We start from the raw sequence: 20,272 nt of genomic DNA on the forward strand, positions 1-20,272 counted from the left end.
GGAAAGTTCTCTGGCAAGAAGTTAAGTTATAGAGGAGTGGATCTGATAAAAGACTAATCCTAAGCAAGACATCAAAGTTATCAATTTTAAAGCTGGAGTTCTAAATGAGTAACATGATCAGGGAACTCTCTCATTGTACCAGCTCTTGAAAATCCGACTATATCCTGTATGTAACTATTCATGAATGTCTGTCATGGTGACTGTTGTAATTCTGTTAATCCCCTTCATTGAAGACTGACTGACTGTTACTCTGCAGGCTGTGGTTCTTTTTATAATTACTAAGTTGTCTTAACTTTTAACTATTTATAGAAAATGGGACTGTTTTTGCCTTTGGTGAGAACAAAATGGGACAGCTTGGCCTCGGAAACCAGACTGAAGCGGAACCCTGCCCTTCACAGGTAAACCAAGCCCAATTAATCTGACAAACTCTTCCTGATGAATATTACCCGTCCATCTACCCAATCCCTCCTTGCTCACTTATTTCCAATTTTCTCTCCTCTATAATCTTGGGCTTACACTGATTTCCCCATGTGTTAAGAAGCCCTATGGAAACGTGCCCAAGTGAACCACACTTCCTGTGTGTAGATTGAATATTGACAGGGCTGTTCAATTGTGATGGACATGCAAGTGTGATATCGCAGCCGTTCCTGATCTTGGTCTCTTCATGTTCATGAATGCATTTTTCAGCAAAGTCACTGAACCTTTCTCTTGCTCTCTCTATTTGTATGTTTTATCCTGTTCCCCTCTCTTGGATGTTGTGTTTTTTATTTTATGTAGTTTTTACAGGCGTTCAATAGCAGCAACACAGTACCTACTGAACATCTGTGCTGAAATACTGCCATTTCATGTCCCATTACATTAGGTTAATGAACAGTGATGTCAGTGGCATTAACAATTTTCTGGCATTAATGGTAATATTGAAATGCCACTTGATTGGGAGTACATAACTGGCTGCAGATCTTTATGTATTTGAAAACATCAGTGCTGTGCACCTTGTGTTGCTAGGCAACATGTATGTGCAGTATCTTTATTATGTCCTTTTGAGTTGAAGCTAGATAACATTTACTTGGCACTAAATATCCTAAATTAATTCACAAAACAGCCATACAAAAGTTTGAGTCTTGTTTTGGCCTTCCCTCGCTTGTCTGGTTTTTATGGTAGCTTCTAAGTACATTTTCCACCAATATTTAGCATAAGTTTTGCTTGCTCGCAAAAGTTGTGGGGAGGGTTTTACGAAAGTTCATCTATATTTGTGTCATAGCTTACTATATAGCACAGGCTGCTATAAGGGCGTGACTGTAGATATAAGCAATTTATTTTTGTGATCAAATAAAAAGCATTGAACAGTACAATAATAGCCCAGGACCAGAATCTCTCCCTGCTAGGCCACTTTGTACTGCTGCCAAAAGGTAACTATCTTTGTGGCTCCATGGGATAGTGAATGTCAGAAGGACTTCAAGCCTGATTCTATCTTATGTTCTCACATGTAAATGTCATGTTTCCCGTGAAGTAACCTGATCCACAAAACCATTTAGACTATGGAGAACGTAGAAAATTAAATTTGGCTGCAATTTAAAACAGTGCTACAGTAATCTTCTTTTATATACTGAGAGTTGTATGACCAGCCAGTGGATTGATCAATTAGCTTGTTTATACTCTTGTCATTTTTTCCAGATAATGTACAATGGCCAGCCAATTGTAAAAATTGCCTGTGGTGCAGAATTCAGTATGATTGCTGACTGCAAAGGGAACCTTTATTCTTTTGGTCATCCAGAGTACGGCCAGCTTGGTATGTGTGCGCATGCGTTTTAAACATCACACCGATATGTCTTGGCACTTGATTTTTCTTCCAACGCTCCATCCTACCTGCTCAAGTTTAAAAAAACCTTGCCCAGCCATCCTCCCTCCCTCAAACAACTGCACTTTGTACATTTTAATACAGAAAGCCCACAGATTGATTAATCATCCCTTGCTGTTTATGAGGTGGGGTCCCACTGTGAATTTACTGTTGCATTTGACAGCATGAGTAACTGCACTTTAAAAGTAATTCACTGGTTGTAAAACGCTTTGAGATGACCTGAGGTCATGGGGGACACTGTAAATCCACGTTTTTGCTTGATGTCTTATTGCCAATTGTCCAGTGAGTTTGGTGCATTATACCAAGTAAAGTAGGTGCACCCATCCTATTGATTGATACAGTATGTTCACGTTTCTATTTTATAGAATAGACGCATAGACTGGTTACAGCACAGAAGGAGGCCATTCAGCCCATCAATTACATGCCAGCTTCTGGAAGAACAACTCACCCAGTACCATTCCCACCTTTTTCCCTCTAGCCCTGCACATTTCCTTGCTTCAGATAATTATCTAATTCTCTTTCGAGGCCTTGATTGAATCTGCCTCCACCACAGTCTCAGGCAGAGTATTCCAAATCCAAGCTGTGTGCTGTGTTTTTTAAGAAAAAGTTTTTCCTTTTGTTGCAGTTGCCTTTTTTTGCTAATCCCCTTAACTCGATACCCTCTGGTTCTTGACCCTTCTGCCAACAGAGTGTTTCTTCCTATCCACTCTGTCTAGATCACTCATGGTTTTGGATGCCTCTACTCTCAACCCAAGCTTCTCTGGTCTATCTACGTAGCCAAAGTCTGTCATCGCTGGAATCTAAACTTTTACTGCAGCCCCTCTAATGCCGTCACATCCTTCCTAAAGTCTGGCGTCCAGAATTGGACACATTACTTCAGTGGAGGCCGGACCAGTGTTTTATACAGGTTCACCATATCTTCTTTACTTTTGAACTCTATACCCCTATTTATAAAGCCCAGGACTCTGTATGCTTTATTAACCGCTAACTCAACCTGCCGTGTCGATGATTTGTGCACATATACCCCCAAGTCTCTCTGCCCCTGCATATCTTTTAGAATTCCCTTCAGTTTATATTGCCTCTCCTCATTCTTCCTTCCAAAATCACTTCGCAATCCTCTGCATTAAATGTCATGTCACTCGTCCATCCATTCCACCAGTCTGTCCATTGAAATTTATCACTATCCGCCTCTCAGTTCACAATACAAATTTTGTCATCTGCACATTTTGGAATTGTGTTCTGTACATTCATGTTTGTACACTCCTATCTAGTTGTTAATATAGATAAAAACAGTGCTCCTTACACCAACCCCTGGGGAATCCCATTATATAACTTCCTCTAGTCTGAAAAACAACTGTTCACCACTACTGTTTCCTTCCACTCGGGCAACTTTGCACCCAAGCTGCCACTGTCCCTCTTATATTCCATTGGCTTCAACTTTTTTGACGAGCCACTTTATCAAACACCTTCAGAAGTCCACGTGTTAACCGCATGGCTTTCATCAGCCATCTCTGTTATTTCCTTTTAAAATTTATTTTTCTGTATTTGTTGACTTGCTTGTATTTTTCTTTCGTGAATATCAGCAAGCTGCTTTCTCCAATAGAGGGTGGCTGTTATTCCACTATGTTCAGGAACACAGATGTAGGTGTACTAGTGTCCATTAAAGTGATTTGATGCCAGGCTTGGCTCGGTGGTACCCCTGTCGCCTGAGTCAGGAGGTTTGTAGGCCCAAACCCTATTCCAGAGACTTGAGTAGCTGATCTAGACTGACACAACCATAAAGTACGGAAGGAATGCTGCATTGTCAGAGGTATTGTCTTTCAGATGAATTGTTAAACCATATCTTTCAAGTGAATGCACTGTTCTCCCAATGTCTACCATTGACCCTTGACTTTACTCAGATTACTGAGGGCAACTGGCAAATCTGTAAATAAACTTGCATTCCTCCCAAAGTGTGCCATGCTCCCAGGCTGAGCTGAGCTTGATAGTGAAATTAAGAGGTTGGAGAAAAAGCGTTGGGTTGTCTTGTGCCAGTTTTTGTAGGGGAGGAGAAAGGAAGTTGTTGCTCGTGTAGGCCATTGTACTTGTGCCTTAACCTGAGGGTATGACCAATGCAAAATTTAAAAAAACTTTTAAGAATCTCTTTGTATTTATTTCAGCTTGTCCTTGCTGCACACATTAGTTGGGTAATTTGCTTTGATTATTTGGAACATATATTGTTATTATTGCCCTCCCCTTTGTGGGGTGCACCCCTTTATAGGAAATTTGTAACTTATCTTTTGTGAGACGGGGAACAACAGAAACTTCACCACCCACCTCCCCCCCCTTCAGAGTAAAGGAGCAGAAAATGTTTCCTTCAGGAGTCTTAGAACCACTGTACTGTGCCATGAGCTGAGGTTTGGCAGCAGTGAATAGAATTGTGTGTTCTGAAGGGCCATCTACCTGAAACATTAACTTCCTGTTTTCACAGATGCTGCCTGACCTGAATATTTCCAGCATTTTCTGCTTTTTGACTTTCAGAATCTGCAATATCATGCTTTTGTAATTTGGTACTGTCCAGAAAGGGGTATTTTTATGGTCTCTGAGGCTGCTGCAAAATTGTGGCACTTGTACACCTGTAGCACAAATAGCACTTCACTCGACGAGCGTAGAAATTTCCTGAATGCTGTCTCACATCAAATGAGTTCTGAATTGAGTCAGATGGTGGGGAAGCAAAAAGATGCACTTACCATTTTAATATAGAACAGAATCTTCTCACTTAACTGCTTCCCACAGAGTTGGGCCCACTAACTTTGATTTTTCTTAATGCTGTACAAACTTCCATGAATCTTCCACTCTGAAAGTGTTTAGGGGGAAGGGAGCTAGAGATGGAGCCAGAGAACTGCCATATCAGTTGCTTCCAAGAGTACTTGACTCCTGGAATGGTTTTCAGTGTGAAAGCTAGCACAGTGATTTAAGCAATTCGATTTATTAATCTATTGCACATTGTTGGCATGTATGTGTTTTCCCCCTCAACTTGATGAACACTACTACTGCACGGAAGGGCTGATTACCCACATTCAAAAACAAACGCGCGATGGAATCATTACTTCTTTTAATGAGTGTTTCACACATGATCAGTGTAAGATCGGTGGCAGATTAAGACCATTAGAGTCGTTATCTGGTGTTGATGTTCACCTCCTTGATCTGTGTGGGTATGAATTTCTTGAAGTGCAGTTTAATGAGCTGGAACATTTGAGTTTCTGAGCTTGGAATGTTAATAGTTAGCATTTCCATCTCAAAAAGACCAGGAGAGCCTGAAGGATTGCTTCTGTCCCCACCCCTCCCTCTCCTGTACTTAACTGTACTGGTGCTGGAGATGGCACATAATATAAATGAGGATATGCTAGCGCCTTTTTGTGGTACAGATAGTTTTCTGAGTGTTTTTTTCCTCTTACTACCTGTTTTTGGTGTGTATGGCTATCAGTGTGCCGAGCCCTCGGCCTGTTTGTGTAAATGAGCAACGTACCTTTCATATCGCTGGCCTGTTCCAACCTGCCCATGACAGTAGCAGAAAAGTTCCAATGATTGCATCAATTTTTCTGCCAGTGTGCTGAATTCCACTCTAGCTACAATTTTAGAACATTAAAAACATTGCGAGAAAAGACAATGAGGGAAAAATTCACAAAATAAGAGAATGGCTACAGCACAGAAGGAGGCCATTCCACCCATCATGTCTGTGCTGGTTCTCCAAAGGAGCAATTCACCAAGTGTCACCCCCTGCCTTCCCCCTGTAGCCTTGCATGTTCTTTCCTTTCAGATAACCTAATTTCTTCTTGAATGCCTAAATTGAAACTGTCTCCACCATATTCTCAGATCCTAACCACTCGCTGTGTGAAGTTCTTCCTTGTGTCACCACTGCTTTTTTTTGCCCATTACCTTAAATCTGTGCCCTCTTGTTCTTGATCCTTCCACCAATGGGAATAGTTTCTCCCTATCTACTGTGTCCAGACCACTGATGATTTTGAACGCCTCTATCAAATCTTCTCTCCGCCTTCTCTTTTCCATGGAAAACAGCCCCAATTCTCCAATCTAGCTTTGTAACTGAAGTTCCTCATACCTGGAACTATTCTCGTGAAAACTTTGTACGCTTTTACATGAAGTAATTGGAGTGGGCAAAGACTGGCTTGTTTACAGCATACACACTGCTGAATGGCTTGTTACTGTGCTGTACATTTTATGTGCCTGGGCTTTATTTTGTTTTTTTGAATGTGCGCATTAATCAAGAAACATGTTTTCCACACGGTAGAAATTTGGAACTTTCCAAATCGCTGATACTTGTATGATTTGAGTTTTCAAGACTCTGATTTTTTTTGTTGGGTAAACGTATTGGGATTTTTTTTTGTTCTTGGGCTGAGAGCATCGCTGGCTAGATCAGCATTTATTGCCCATCCCTAATTGCTCTTGAGAAGGTGGTGGTGAGCTGCTGCCTTGAACCGCTGCAGTGTATGTGGTGAAAGTACACCCACAGTGCTGTTAGGGAGGGAGTTCCAGGATTTTGACCCAGCAACAGTGGAGATTTAGTTCCAAGTCAGGATGGCGTGTGGCTTGGAGGGGAACTTGCAGGTGGTAGTGTTCCCATGTGTCTGCTGCCCTTGTTCTTCTAGGTGGTAGAGGTCGTGGGTTTGGAAGGTGCTGTTGAAAGAGCCTTGCCCAGCTGCTGCAGTGCATCTTGTAAATGGTATGAAGCAAAGGTAGGAAAATGGAGCTGTGGTGCAGATCAACCGTGATCTAATTGAATGCCGGAATCGGCCTGAGGGATTGAATGGCCAGTTCCCATATCCTTCAGTGCAAGAGTAGGGCAAATTTATTTTGTGCTGGAGCCAGAGATGCTGACATGGGTCCCAGGCCTTGGTGCAATATAAAGGCAATAAATGCAGCCTCCCTGATGTCTCAGCTGGTAAAATGTGGTCTGTAACCAAACAGACCAGAAAACCTTTGGCTTGATCCCTGTAATGTTAGCTAATGTCTGCCAAAGTCAGTAGATACATTCTCATTTTCCCCACCAGCCATGGCCGTGGGGGGTGCCTGACCACCGTAGTACCGCCTGCTGGAAAGGATGCATGTATGACCTTTAAGTGAGACAGGTTATGATGCCTCCCAACATTTGCTGTCTGAGCTCCCATGTGAAGGATTGCTACATGGGTGAGGCACACTAAGGCACCCTTCTAACAACACCCTAGCATGTGTCACTACCTATGTCAGAGGAGAGAACTGGGGTGTGGAGGTGGAGAGAGAGCGAGAAAGTGGTGACTATGTGAGCACCTCTGGTTAAAACTTTGGGGTGAAGGAAATGTGATTTGGGTAACGATAACGGGGTTTGTAATCTAAATGTCCTAAATGTATTTTGCCCAAGTTTTTTCTGCCGATTTTTCATCTTCCACAGTGTCAGAACGGAGCTGGAAAAACGATTAAAACTACACGTCCTACAGTGTCTCAAATGAACAGTACTCCTTGACTCTTGCTCTGCTAATCTAATTTCATTGCTTGGTTTACAATATATTTGGCACCTCGTGTGGTATTATGGAAAAACTCAATTATGCTAACTTCTGAATGATGAGCTCTTTCAATGGGAGATCTATTTAAAGTCTATTTATTTAAAATAATGAAGTAGTTCAATAGGGTAGATATACTGAAGATGTTTCTACTTGTGGGGAGCCCAAAATTAGGGAACATACATGACACTTAATTAACACTATAAGGAATTGAATAGAAACTTGTTTACCAAAGTATGGTGAGAATGTGGAAATTGCTACCACATGGAATGGGTGAGGCAACTTGCATAGGTGCATTACATGAGGCAGAAAGGAATAGAAGGATATGCTGTTATGAGGAGAAGAAGTAACCTGGGAGGGAGCATGTGCAGAGCTGGCATTGACCTGTTGGGCCAAATGGCCTGTTTCTGTGCTGTAACATTCTATTTTAATTACTGTGGTTTTAAAACAGGACACAACTCTGATGGAAAGTTCATTGCCCGGGCCCAGAGAATTGAATTTGACTGTGAGGTAGTGCCGCGGCGTGTAGCGATCTTCCTGGAGAAGACAAAGGATGGCCAGATCTTACCAGTGCCAAATGTTGTTGTCCGTGAGGTGGCCTGTGGAGCGAATCACACGGTACAAGAGAGAATGATTTGTGCTTGGGACTGTCATGCTAAACAAACTGCTGTGTAACCTAACCTGTACACCTGAAATCTCATTCTCCCTACCAATAATGGCATCAATTTTAGAGTGACATCAGTCAATCTGAATTCTTTTTTTCTTAACGAGGAAGGAAGATGCCTATCTCTCCGGAAAACGAACAACAAATTTATGCCCTTAGAAAGAAAATTATTCGTGTGGAGGATGGGATAAAGATAAATATTTTCTTGCTTTTCTCTGTCATCAGAGGAAGAACATACAGAGGAAAATGATCCTTCTGCAGATATTTTTTTAGAAGATGTATTGAAAAGAGCCAATGCAGCCCTGTCTTCACAATTGTCTTTATCAGTGACCCCCCCACCCCCCTCCCCATTCCAAGCAGGACGCCCCCAAATTTGCGACCACCTTTATATAAGGACAAGACACTTGGGATCCTTTAGGTCTCTCGCAATCTGGACTTGGATATATATATTGGCATTCCTTCACGGGGAGGCAGTGGCGAAGTGGTATGTCACTGGACTAGTACTCCAGAGAGTGTCCTGGGAACTTAGGTTCAAATCCCACCACGGCAGATGGTGAAATCTGAATTCAATAAAAAAATCTGCCCCACGAAATCATTGCCAATTGTCGTACAATCTGGTTCACTAATGTCCTTTGGAAGCAAAGACCCACAGCGATGTGGTTGACTCTTAACTGCTCTCTGAAATGGCCTAGCAAGCCACTCAGTTCACAAGGGCAATTAAGCAATAAATGCTGGCCCAGCCCATGAACGGATATAAAGAAAACTATCAATTCTAGGCCAAAATCCAACTGCCAACCCTTCACCACATGTCTTGCAAGAAGACCACCCCCTGCTCAAGGGCAATATGGGATGGGCTCTCTACAGCCAAGTAGATAATATGTTATCTACCTGCAGAACCCTACCCTTCTATTTAATGAGAATTTATCTTCAATTCCTCTTCCTCTTTCTTATTTTGGATAAGAGAGACTGATCTAATCTCTTCCCTTGGCTCATTTAGCAGGAAGCTGTGTTTGTGACTCCATTCTCACGTTTAATCGGGACTCATGTGCCCTTCCTCAAGCATAGTGGCGCAGGATAAAGGCAAAATGTTGTAGATGCTGGAAATCTGAAATAAAAATGGAAAGTACTGGAAAATCTTAGCAGGTCTGGCAACATTTGTGGAGAGCTCAAATATGACTTTTCTTCGGAACATAGTGGCACCTGACCTTTCTCACTGCTGTTCCCTGATTATATTGACTACTGCCCATGTCTGTCATTACTGTAGGTGACATTCCTGAAGGTTGGCCTGGTGTACACCTCTAGTGAATTAATGAGTGCGCAGCTGCTAGTGCAGCCTTGCAAAGTTGGAAGAGTGATCCCTTTGTCTTTTTGCATTTCCTAGATTGCTCTTGATTCGCAGAAGAGGGTGTTTACTTGGGGTTTTGGAGGATATGGCCGCCTTGGACACACAGAACAGAAGGATGAAATGGTCCCGCGCCTTGTTAAGCTGTTTGACTTCCCCGGTAGAGGTGCTGTACAGATCTGCGCAGGAAATACCTGCTCATTTGCAGTGAATGAAATGGGTTAGTAATGCACATATGTCTTCACTATATATAATTGTGAAGCGTGAATTGCTTTGTGTGGCAATGAAATGTGAATAATATGACCAAGGCCATTATTACTGCCCCTCCCACCAGCTTGCTGACCTTGACGGATTTGCCTTTCTATACAGATCCCTAACCTCATTCTGGGGCTCAATGTTCATTTTATTTGCAACAAAAAGACACCCAAGTGTTATTAGGTAGGATTATCCCACTTTCAACTCAGCATGTGAAACAGCACCATTAAAATGGAACTGCTTGCCAATTTAAAGCTTGCTTTTTGGAAAATGTATGTTTATGCCATGCCCCACCCCTCATTGTTGTAGGTACTGTACCCTGATGCTGGAGTATCTTTCATTCCAGTTCATCTTGGCCCAGTGATAGCACTTGTAATCTGAGTGTAGACTTGAGGGTTCCAATTCCACTCCAAGCGTACACTGAGTGCATACATTAGGCTGACACTTCACTTCAGTACTAAACCAGATTAACTAGTTATTTTATCTCATTTAATGTTCTTGGCTCTTTCCGTGCACAAACTGGCTGTAATGTTTGCCTAAATAATTGTGGCTATAACTCAAATGTAATTCACATGGCTGTCATGCACTTTGCAATGTTCTGAGTGTAAGCACTGCTGTATAAATGCAAGTTTGCTCTTCAACTAATTCCTGTTTCTGATACATTTTAAGCATCAACTGACTTTAGAGCTCAGGCACTCGAACAAACTCTTCCTGACTATACCTGCTTGATGGTAGCTTGTAAAATATCGGAGGACCGTTTTAACAAGTTTGCAATAGACCACTTGTGATAATGGATGTTCTTTTTGCATTTGATTGACCAGTGGTTCCGGTCTCCCTCCCCTCTTTGCCTCACAGGTGGCTTGTTTTTCTGGGGTGCAACTAACACATCCCGTGACTCTACGATGTATCCCAAAGTGGTGCAGGACCTGTGTGGGTGGAAGGTTCGAAGCCTGTCTAGTGGGTGAGTAAATAGCTGCAGAATTGCTGAGCAAATATTGGACTCCTGGTCACAACTTCTTATCTTTGTCTTGCATGCCTAGGCTGAATTTGATGTGCATTACCAGCCTAAAACTATTGCCTGTCTTGCCATTTTCTATTGAATAAAAGAAGAGGAGGCGGGGAAGATACTTGAGTGCATACAAGTTAAATATAATTTCCTGTACCGTGCTTGAAAGATTTTTTAAAATTTATTCATTTACAGGATATTTGCATCATTGGTAAAGGTCGATATTTATTGCCCTTGAACATGGTGGTGAACCACCTTCTTGTACTGCTGTAGTCTGTGTTGAAGGTATTGCCATAGTAATGTTTGGTAGTGTTTCAGTATTTTGATACGGTGATATATTTCCAAGGCGGGGTGGTGTGTGAACTTGGAGGTGATGGTGTTCCCATGCCCTTGCTGCCCTAAGTGGTAAGAGGTCACAGGCTTGGGAGTTGCTACAGTGCATCTTGTAGATGATGCACACTGCAGCCATTTTGCGCTAGTGGTAGATGGAGTGACTGTTTAAGTTGGTGGATGGGGTCTCGCTCAAGCAGGCTGCTTTGCCCTGGATGGTGTCAAACTTCTTGAGTGTTGCCGGAGCTTCACTCATCCAGGTAAGGGGAGAGTATTGTATCGCATCGCACTCCTGACTTGTGCCTTGTTTTGGGGGAGTCAGGAGTTGTCAGTCACTGCATAATATCAAACCTCTGACTTGTTCTTGAAGCAACAGTATTTATTTGGCTGGTCCAGTTAAAATTCTGTTTGCTGTAGATGGGGATGCCAAACTATGAAGAAGGGTCATATAGATTCGCAATGTTAACTCTGTTTTTCTCTGTCCACAGATGCTGTCAGACCTGCTGAGTTTTTCCACCATTTTCTGTTCTTATTTCAGATTTCCAGCAACTGAAGTATTTTGCTTTTACCCATCTGCAGCATCTGTGCACTGTTGTTATGCTCTTGCAAGCTGTGCCAATTTTCCTGCCTCCTCTCCTGAGGGTGCCAATATTTGTGACCTTGGACAGTGAGCATATGCAGTTCTGCATCAGATTCAAAATGCAATCAACAGCAGCAGCTCCAATTGACTTTTTTTAAACCTCCCTTGCCCCAAAGGTGGCTGAGTCCTTTTGTAGTGTCCGCATTTCTGCCCTGGATGAGACCTACAGGGTGAAGAATCGAACCTGGGATCATCTGCAAAAGCAGATAAACAGTGGATCTTGGAAATCTGAATTAAAAACAGAAAATGCTGCAAGTCCTCCGCAAGCCTGGCAGCATCTGTGGAGAAAGAAACAAGAGTTGATGTTTCAGGTTAATGATCTTTTATCAGAACATTCATGACCCGTTCTGTTGAAAGTTCATTGACCTGAAATGTTAACTCTGTGTTTCAATCTCCAGGGCTGCTGCCAAACCTTTTGGAGTATCTGCAGCATTTTCTTTTTTTTTTAATAATCTGGGATCTTCTGGTCTTGTCTGGCTTAGTGCAGTAAGCAGTGCTTCTGCTCATTATCAGGGATTGTTGAGTTTGCTCACTTTTGATAGGCCTGGTACTCCTAATGAAAGGCCACAAGAGTCCTGGGGGCAAGTAAATGAAAGAATGGGCTTAACTATATTGTTGTCCTTGAATGATTGAAAGAAGTTCCATGCAATCCTCTACTTTTTAAACCACAAATGCTTGGCAATGCAAACAACACCTGAAGGGAAAATAATGAAAATTTGCCAAAAACAGAAAATGCTGCTAAGTTTATAACCAGTTGAGCAGCATTCATAAAGAGAAAGGACCTGTTATGGTATTTTTGGGGTATGTATCCTTCACCAGGACTTGAGCTTGTTCACAACACTTGGAAAAAATCTCAGGCTGGAAAAGGGATGTTTTTGAATATCATGGAATGTTTTTTATTTCTTTTTTTTTTGTATTCAGGAAAAGCAGCATCATTGTGGCGGCCGATGAGAGCACAATCAGCTGGGGGCCATCACCTACCTTTGGAGAATTGGTAAGAACTGCGCTGGTAATTGCAGGCTGCAAACTGAGCTTCAGCAAGTGTGCATCTACATGCACAGAAGGTGATGCCGATCACCCTCCTGTTCTGAACAATGACGTCCTAATGTCACCAAGAAATGCTAGAAGCAAGGCTGGCTCTGGAGTTCAAAGCCACTAGAATGGAGAAATATATCTACCAAAAGGTCACTGTTAAAGATTAAATAAGGTTGAATGCGTATAACAGTTTACTCCATTTGTATGGTCAAATTGATGTGAAAAGTGGGGACTCTATGATAGAGAAAGGATTTGAACCAAGAATCTCCAGGGCCATTTAAATATACTTAATGCTGAATGTATTTACTGTACATCATCATTGGCTCATTAGAGTTGAGATCTAATCTGATTAGAGAGTGATGGAGAGCGAGACTCCCTCCTCCACGGACTCTGACTGAACTTTGCTCTGGTACCCATTTTGACCCTTACTCTGGACATGGGAAGCATTTACCTAACTGTAATGTCAGTATAAAAACAGCTTTGCATCGATGTTGCAGTGTTTGGTGCAAATGGTCCACTCGCTGATATAAAGTTTAATTTTTTGGCTGCAGTGTGGCCTGCAAGGAACCTTGAGCATTCTTGTAAAACCCTTGCTCCTCTGGTGGCACTATCTGATCCTAACAAAGAAAGCCTAGGGTCTTTTTTCGGGTAGTCTCTGTGTTCCTGGTTTGCTCAAAGTTAATTTGGCGTTGGTGACTCTGCCACATCCTTGTGACAGGCAGTCAGACCTTAATTAGCTTATTATAGGGTGTCCAGACCAAGTGCAGTATGTAGATTAAGCAGGATTGGATGGTAAGGGGGTCATTTGTCTTGGAACTTGGGAGGAGCAGCTTGGCCAAAAAGTCATTGTTCCTGCTTTTGGGGGAGTGAATTGAAGTAGCTGGTAGTGCTGATTAGTGGGTCGAGGATGAAGTATTGTATCAGAGGGGATAGTATTCACTGGCCACTCCAGGGAGAGGAAGAAAGCGTAAGGTTGTGTGTACCTTTAAAGGTTTTGCTGCAGGTGGGGTGGACATGTTCTTGTATGCCAGTGCAAGATGAATGTCCTGCACAAATTCGGCAGTGGTGTTACACGTGATGACGTGAGTATGTCCAAGTGCACTCTATTTATATAAATAAAATGATCCATCTTTCGATGTTACTGTATTCAAAGGGGTTGCAACAGAAACTGTATGACAGACTTGAAAGGAGAATTTGATGGAGGGGTTTTGGAAACCGGTCTAACGTTTACCATGTTGACAGGCGGTGAAAGAGGAAACTGGAATGTTCAGCTAAGTTTATTTACATTAGAACAGAGAAGATTGCTGGATTTTCCTAACAAGACGTCTGCTGGCAACTGCCTGAAAGTGCAGGGCAATTCACTTAAATACAAAGTGCTGCTTTTCAAGCTAATGTCGGTGATCGATTTATAATTGAAAACTACCATATACATCGCCACCTACAGGCACTGTAACCAAACATTAACCCATTTAAAATGGATTTTGCTATTGATTGAGAGGCAGACAGGATTCTTCATTGCATTTTGAAATGTAACGTTGTGACCCACTTAACATTTTTAATATGCAATAGATATTTTTTTGCAGCACCAAATGCCTGCACCTTATAAACAGAAATGGCTTGAAAACAGTTCCTGCCACATGGGCCAGTGTGTGACAGTCTTATAACTGCAGTCCAATGATATAATTTAAACTATTACTGATGTTACAGGGCTATGGAGACAACAAACCCAAATCCTCCACCACTGCACAGGAGATAAAGACCTTGGATGGAGTATATATTGAGCAGGTGAGAGTGAGCTTTTCTCATTCCTTTTTCATCTTAAACTGTAAGAAGTATACAAGAATATATTTCTTGAGCATTGCTATCTGCATTGCTCCGAAATGCTCATTCGGGATTTTACCACTCTTGCAGAAGTTCCAGTGTAGAATTGCACACCACTCTGCTGTGAAATTATAATATTTTGTCCCTATAGTCTAGTGGATGTGGAATGGGCTCCTAGAAGACTTTAATTCTAGATTGTTGACACTCCAAAAAGGAATCTGATCTGTACCTGTTTGAAGGGGGATCAAGGCTGTAACAAAATTGTTTGATTCACGGAAGGTCACTGTGGTAGTCCAGTGCCAGCCTTGGCTCAATGGCTAGGGAGGACTCTAGCCTCAGCCCCATGATTTTAGGTTCAAATCACACTCCAGAAATTAAAAAGCACAAAATCAAGGCCGACGCAGCACTGATGGAGTGCTGCACTGTCATTCAGATGAGTCGTTCATCTGAGGCCTCCCCCCACCCCCACCCCGCCTTTTCGGGTCAATGTAAAAGATCATAAGACATTATTTTGTAGGAGAGTTTTCCTCTATGTCCTGGTGAATATTTATTCCTTAGCCAACACGATTTTAAAAAATATATCTGGTCTTTATCACATTGCTGTTTCTGGCATCATGCTGTTCTCAAATTGGCTGTCATATTCCCTATACTTCAAAGTATTTAATTGGCTGTAAAGTGCTTCAGGACATCCTGACCCAATATAAATGCAAGTCTTTCTTTCTAGAGATCTTCGACAGTCAACATCTTATGCCCAGTGATGCTTTGTAGGGAAAGAATTTTATTTTTTTTTCCTGCAGGTCGCAATGGGTCATGCTCATTCGTTGATGATAGCGAGAGATGAAAGTGATGCAGAGAAAGAGAGGATTAAGAAGTTGCCTGAATATAACCCACGGATTATCTGATGCTGTGTAGCCTGTGCAACCACACATGAAAGCTTCACTTGAACAAAGGCAGCTGAAGTTTGCAGTGCACTGGTCAACAAGATTTAAAAAAAAATAAAATTCCACACTGAACAGGGAGCCAGGCAATGGACAACATCCTACAAAGAACTTTCCAATGCATTAAAAAAAATGTTAGTGGTACTTACATGATCGCGATTACATATGCAGCTAGTAGTAGTATTTCCAGAGCAATTAACGATGCACGCAGATAGTTAATTTTACTTGTGTTCCATGGCCATTGTGTTACCATTGCTTCAGTAATGGCCATTTCCTACTGATGTGTTGGAACTTTTTGTATATTTTTAAAGCCTAGATTTGGCTGTTTTAATTGGTCAGCAAGAGTGGTGTAAACAAGCTGGAATGCTGGGAATCATGGTCTTCAAATGGCTACATTTAAACCATCACACTGGTACAATTATTTCTAATTTTGGTTCTGACCTGGTCAGATGGCATGGCCAATGGTGTACTTGTGAATTGTGAAATTAATGTCCTCCCTTTGATTATTTGGGAAGGGTGCAGGGATCTTCCATCCGGTTCTGCTAACCACTAAGTCCTAAAATGTGACTCAGGTTTTGTAATAACAGATGCTCCTGTAGGGCAGGGCAGGACAGGACCCGAGTGGTTGGACTTCAGCACTGTCCCTGGTGTTGTAGGGGAGCAATGTTCCAACAGAGACCCGTGTCTCGCTGAAAACCACATGCTCCCTTTTAGTGCAATTACATATCTCCAGCTTTATTTTGAAGGGCCTGTCGAAAGATGCTTGTGTTCTGTAGCTTCTGACCTCTATCCTTGAGATCCCACAAAGGATTGAGGCCCCTGCGCCATTGAGGTTGTGGGTCATGTTATTTTGCTGTTGACAGCAGGAGTGAAGCACACTTGCTGTCAATAGTACACCACCCGTGTGAAGTGCCTTATGATGTCCCACTCTGGCCAACTCATTGCCAATAATTAATAAATCGATGTTAGTGATTTCCTCTGCACAGCCCTAAGAAGAGTCACATTTTCACCTCCCATTCTTAGTCTATGTTAAGTTAAGCTAGTGTTTGGTTACATTCTACACTTCTGATAAGCTAATGGAACTACCTTTTTCCTCTTTTCTGCCCTGCCCCCACCCTCCCTTTTCTCTTTTTTAAATTGAGAGTACTCAGGCAACGAGGTGAAATCTTTGTGCACTAACTTTATCAGCCCAAATCTGAACCATTTGGGATATTTCTTTTGCTTAGACTTGAAAAGTCATTAGAGGTGTTTTTTGAGACTTTTCAATGACATGGTCATTTATAAATGTAAGGATTATAACATTCCTTTGCCGCCTTTCCCTAGAGAGGGAAGAATGAACTTGGCACTAAGTTCTACAATCCTGAGAGAATTGAGGTCCAAAGGAACTCAGAGCAAGGAATCTGCCACAGTGAAGGGGAGGTGGGGTCCAGTTATTTTTAATACCAGTGGTTTATTGACTGTTCATTATTTGACTAACCTCTTTGCTGTTCTAAAGATCAGGGTAAGTTTGGGTGTTTTATTAGGAGCATAAGGCACAACAGGATTAGATGCAGGACAGTCTACCATACCAAAAGAGTCTTTGAGTATTTGACGAATTTATTTGTATTTGTAGTCGGACTATACATTTAATGGTGAGGCTATTATAAACATGTTTGATTCTTCCTGTAGCATTAGTGAACAGATCATATTAGATGCTTTAGATATTAACATGTGCACACTGAACCCTCATTATGTTGTTCTAAATTCTGATATCCTTTGGTGGTTTGTCAGATTTCTCATCTGTTAAGTTGCAGTACATAAATGAGGCCATGGTAAACCTGCTATTGTAAATTCAAAACTGAAATAGGGAGATTCAATTCTCATTTCTGACTATTAATTACCAGAGCTGTAATCTTTGCCTTCCACTAGCAATTCATACATTGCCTCTTTGAGACCTGCTGGCTGTATTGTGGGCAGTATTGATGGTTTCTCAGAGGTGTCAGTGCATGTACGGTACAACTTGGTCACCTGCTCTCCAGAATGGCTTCTGCCATTCAGAAAACCATATGCCTGACTCCGCAGATGCAAAATTCACCCTGTCATCATCAATCCAGTTCTTTCAGCCCTTGTTAATAAACAGGATCGGAATTACACCCTTAAGATTTTTTGGGAATGAGAGGCTGCTGCACAATTTTTCTAGCATTTTGTTTAGCCTCCTTGCTAAATCAAAATCGCTGGTGTAGTTACCTTTCTCTTTCACCTTGCATTCCTTTAAATTCATTATGTCTGTCAAGATAAATTTTAACAGTTCAGACGCTTGAGATGAATGTGCTGGCAGGACCCTTGAGATTTGGTTATTATAATCATCCTAAGCAGAACTACTGATGAGGTGAAGGATTCTAACATGAGTCAACCAATAAATTTAACAATTTTAATTCAACTGATCCACAATCTAGTCACTGTTTTAAATGCTTGTTAACGAGTTTTGTGGGGAGGGGACCTTTTTAGAATAAGCTGTGTGTGCTCGGGTATCTCTGTGACTACCCAGTGGTGCATCCTCTTTCCACAGCGCATTGTTTAACAAGGTGAAGGTGTTGTTGGCATCTTGGTGTTTCCTCGATGGAAATGACTTGGGTTACCTTATGGCGTTTGTGCGATAAACTGCACATTCCTTTAAAGAAGCGAGAAGAGATTGGCTGGCTGCAATTCAAACTGGATTTTGCGTTCCGGTTAAATTTGCACCGATGTACATGTCATAATTGTGTAACTAAGTCTGATACCATCTGTTTATAACCCTGCAGTTTCCTGATTTCAGTCCGTACTGGAATGTGCAGCAAAATTCTGTTCTGTAAAATGTTCAATAAACTTGCCTCCCTTTTATTTGGTTTGGCTTTTTAAATTAATGTTTTTCTTCCCACCCCCCACCCCCCACCCCCACTCTCTAATTTGCCAGCCAACCTGTCTGCTTCCCATTCTGTAGCCGGCAGTGCTCTGATGTCATTAACAGCTACATTGACTAGATTTACTTATACCTTCCTGATTATTGAGTTTTTGAGACCCTGGTAAGTTATTATCCTGAAAACTTCATCGCTCTACTGGAGTGTGTACATTTTTTCTACTGGTCCTTTTTAATCTGGTACGTGTCCCTGCATGGCACTAACTGTGTTGGTGTCTTCCTGCAGCAACCAATGCTTAACTGTCAAGGTGGCAAATGTGGAAAAGTTGGCCCAGATTTTGCCCTTTTTTTCCTTCTGGTTTCAAAGGTCCAGGCTTTATGGAATTGGGTCTGAATGTACCACAGAACTTTGCAGGTGCAAGTTGCACTAACGGTGTATTGCACCAGTAGCTGTGAGTATGCACTCTTTTCTGTAAGTATTGCATGGAATTCAACCGGATTATCTCAAAGATAAAGTAACTTGGATAACTTTGGATTCATTTCCATCTTTCACTACCCCTGAACTGGACGGAATTTGTGTATAAAATGGCCAGACAGAGCACGAGATGATGCTCTTCTATGGGAACTTTGTAATTGGTTGCCTTGTTTTCTTGAATATTTTTTCTCCATGGTGAAAGGAAGGCTATTCAAGGCTATAGGTCAAATGGCCTGTGATCACCTGCATTTAACTCCTCCCTCATATGTGTTACTTGTGTTTTCATGTGCCTGCAAAGATTGCTTCTAGTTTTCAGCTCCAGGTGTCTGGAACCTAATCCTGCAAACTTTAATTCTCATAGTCTGAATGGGGAGTCAAGCTGAACTTTCCCATTTTAAATACCAAGGTTTTGTTTTTGTCAATTTCAAATATCCAAATTTAGAAACGCTGTACTCTGATAAAGTAGAAAGTGGTTCAACATGCTTAAAACCTTGTTTATGGGGGAAAAAATGTGTTGACCAAGCCATGAAGCTATTATAGTGCAAACTCTTTCCTCTCTTTTCCCCCACCCCCCAAAATCCCTTTCCCTTTTTGGAAAGAATGGGGGGGAAAATATCCTGCTCCTTCAGCTAATTTACCCCAAAGGAGGATAAATTAGAACTGTTCATTGCAGCTGTGATGCCTGGGGAGTTATTCCACTGCGCACAAACACCACCCACTTGTTGTACTGTTAATGGCTTCCCTGGCAACATAAAACTAATAATGGAATTGAACATTTGCAAGTTTCTAACACTTCCCAAGTGGAGGTGAATTGTCGGCTTGTTTAGTAAAGTGGGTGGGAAGGGGGCGTCTCTTTTCATGCTGGTTATTAATGACTAGTTTCTTGGCATCATTAGATTTAGTTAGAGATTTGTAGCCAATTAGCTGCCTGTTCAGTGCTGTAAACTTTTTTCTTTTTTTTACTTTTGTATTTCCTGCAATAAATTGAATAAATTTTACCTTGTGTTTCCTTCCATTGTGTGCGACTATGGATGTAATTTCTATGCAGTCCATTAACAGCTGTAAAATTTGGGAGGAGGTGCTGGTGTAATACCTCAGGATAAATTACCGTCATCCTTTTTTGTCTGACTTTTTTACAGATGAACCAACAGTACACGCTCAATTTTATGCCCCCAACATGATTAAAAACAATTTTCTTAAATTTTCAACCTCGGGAACTTTGCCCTGCAGTCCTGAATATTGACTTGAGATTGAAGACGGTGCCCCTGAAATTGTAATACCAAAGCAAAATACTGCTGATGCTGGAAGTCTTAAAAGCTGGAGAAACTCAGCTGATCGGGTGGTATCTGTGGAGAGAAAGAGTCAGAACTGGTGAAAGGTCACCAACCTGAAATGTTAGCTCTTTCTCTCCACATACTGCCCGATCTATTGAGTTTCTCCAGCAATTTTTTTGTTCTTTATTGCCCCTGAATTTGTTATGGGATAAGAGGATCAAATGC

The 20,272-nt window shown here is 41.7% G+C and overlaps 1 protein-coding gene across 2 annotated transcripts in view; it reads left to right on the forward strand.

Moving 5' to 3' along the window:
* Positions 1-20,272, forward strand: part of rcc2 (regulator of chromosome condensation 2) — a 70,320-nt gene that overhangs the window by 17,870 nt on the left and 32,178 nt on the right. The window contains exons 5-12 of one of the 2 annotated variants that reach the window (XM_078558179.1): positions 310-398; positions 1,675-1,789; positions 7,844-8,010; positions 9,438-9,618; positions 10,509-10,614; positions 12,551-12,623; positions 14,372-14,449; positions 15,283-19,786. In XM_078558179.1, coding sequence (XP_078414305.1) covers positions 310-398; positions 1,675-1,789; positions 7,844-8,010; positions 9,438-9,618; positions 10,509-10,614; positions 12,551-12,623; positions 14,372-14,449; positions 15,283-15,387 — 914 coding nt within the window. In that variant the 3' untranslated portion in view covers positions 15,388-19,786. Of the gene's footprint in view, positions 1-309; positions 399-1,674; positions 1,790-7,843; positions 8,011-9,437; positions 9,619-10,508; positions 10,615-12,550; positions 12,624-14,371; positions 14,450-15,282; positions 19,787-20,272 lie in introns of those variants that run through there. The other variant, XM_078558180.1, reaches the window with a different exon arrangement.

This window comes from Cetorhinus maximus, chromosome 15 (genome assembly GCF_964194155.1).
Source record: "Cetorhinus maximus chromosome 15, sCetMax3.hap1.1, whole genome shotgun sequence".
Taxonomy (NCBI): Eukaryota; Metazoa; Chordata; class Chondrichthyes; order Lamniformes; family Cetorhinidae; genus Cetorhinus; species Cetorhinus maximus.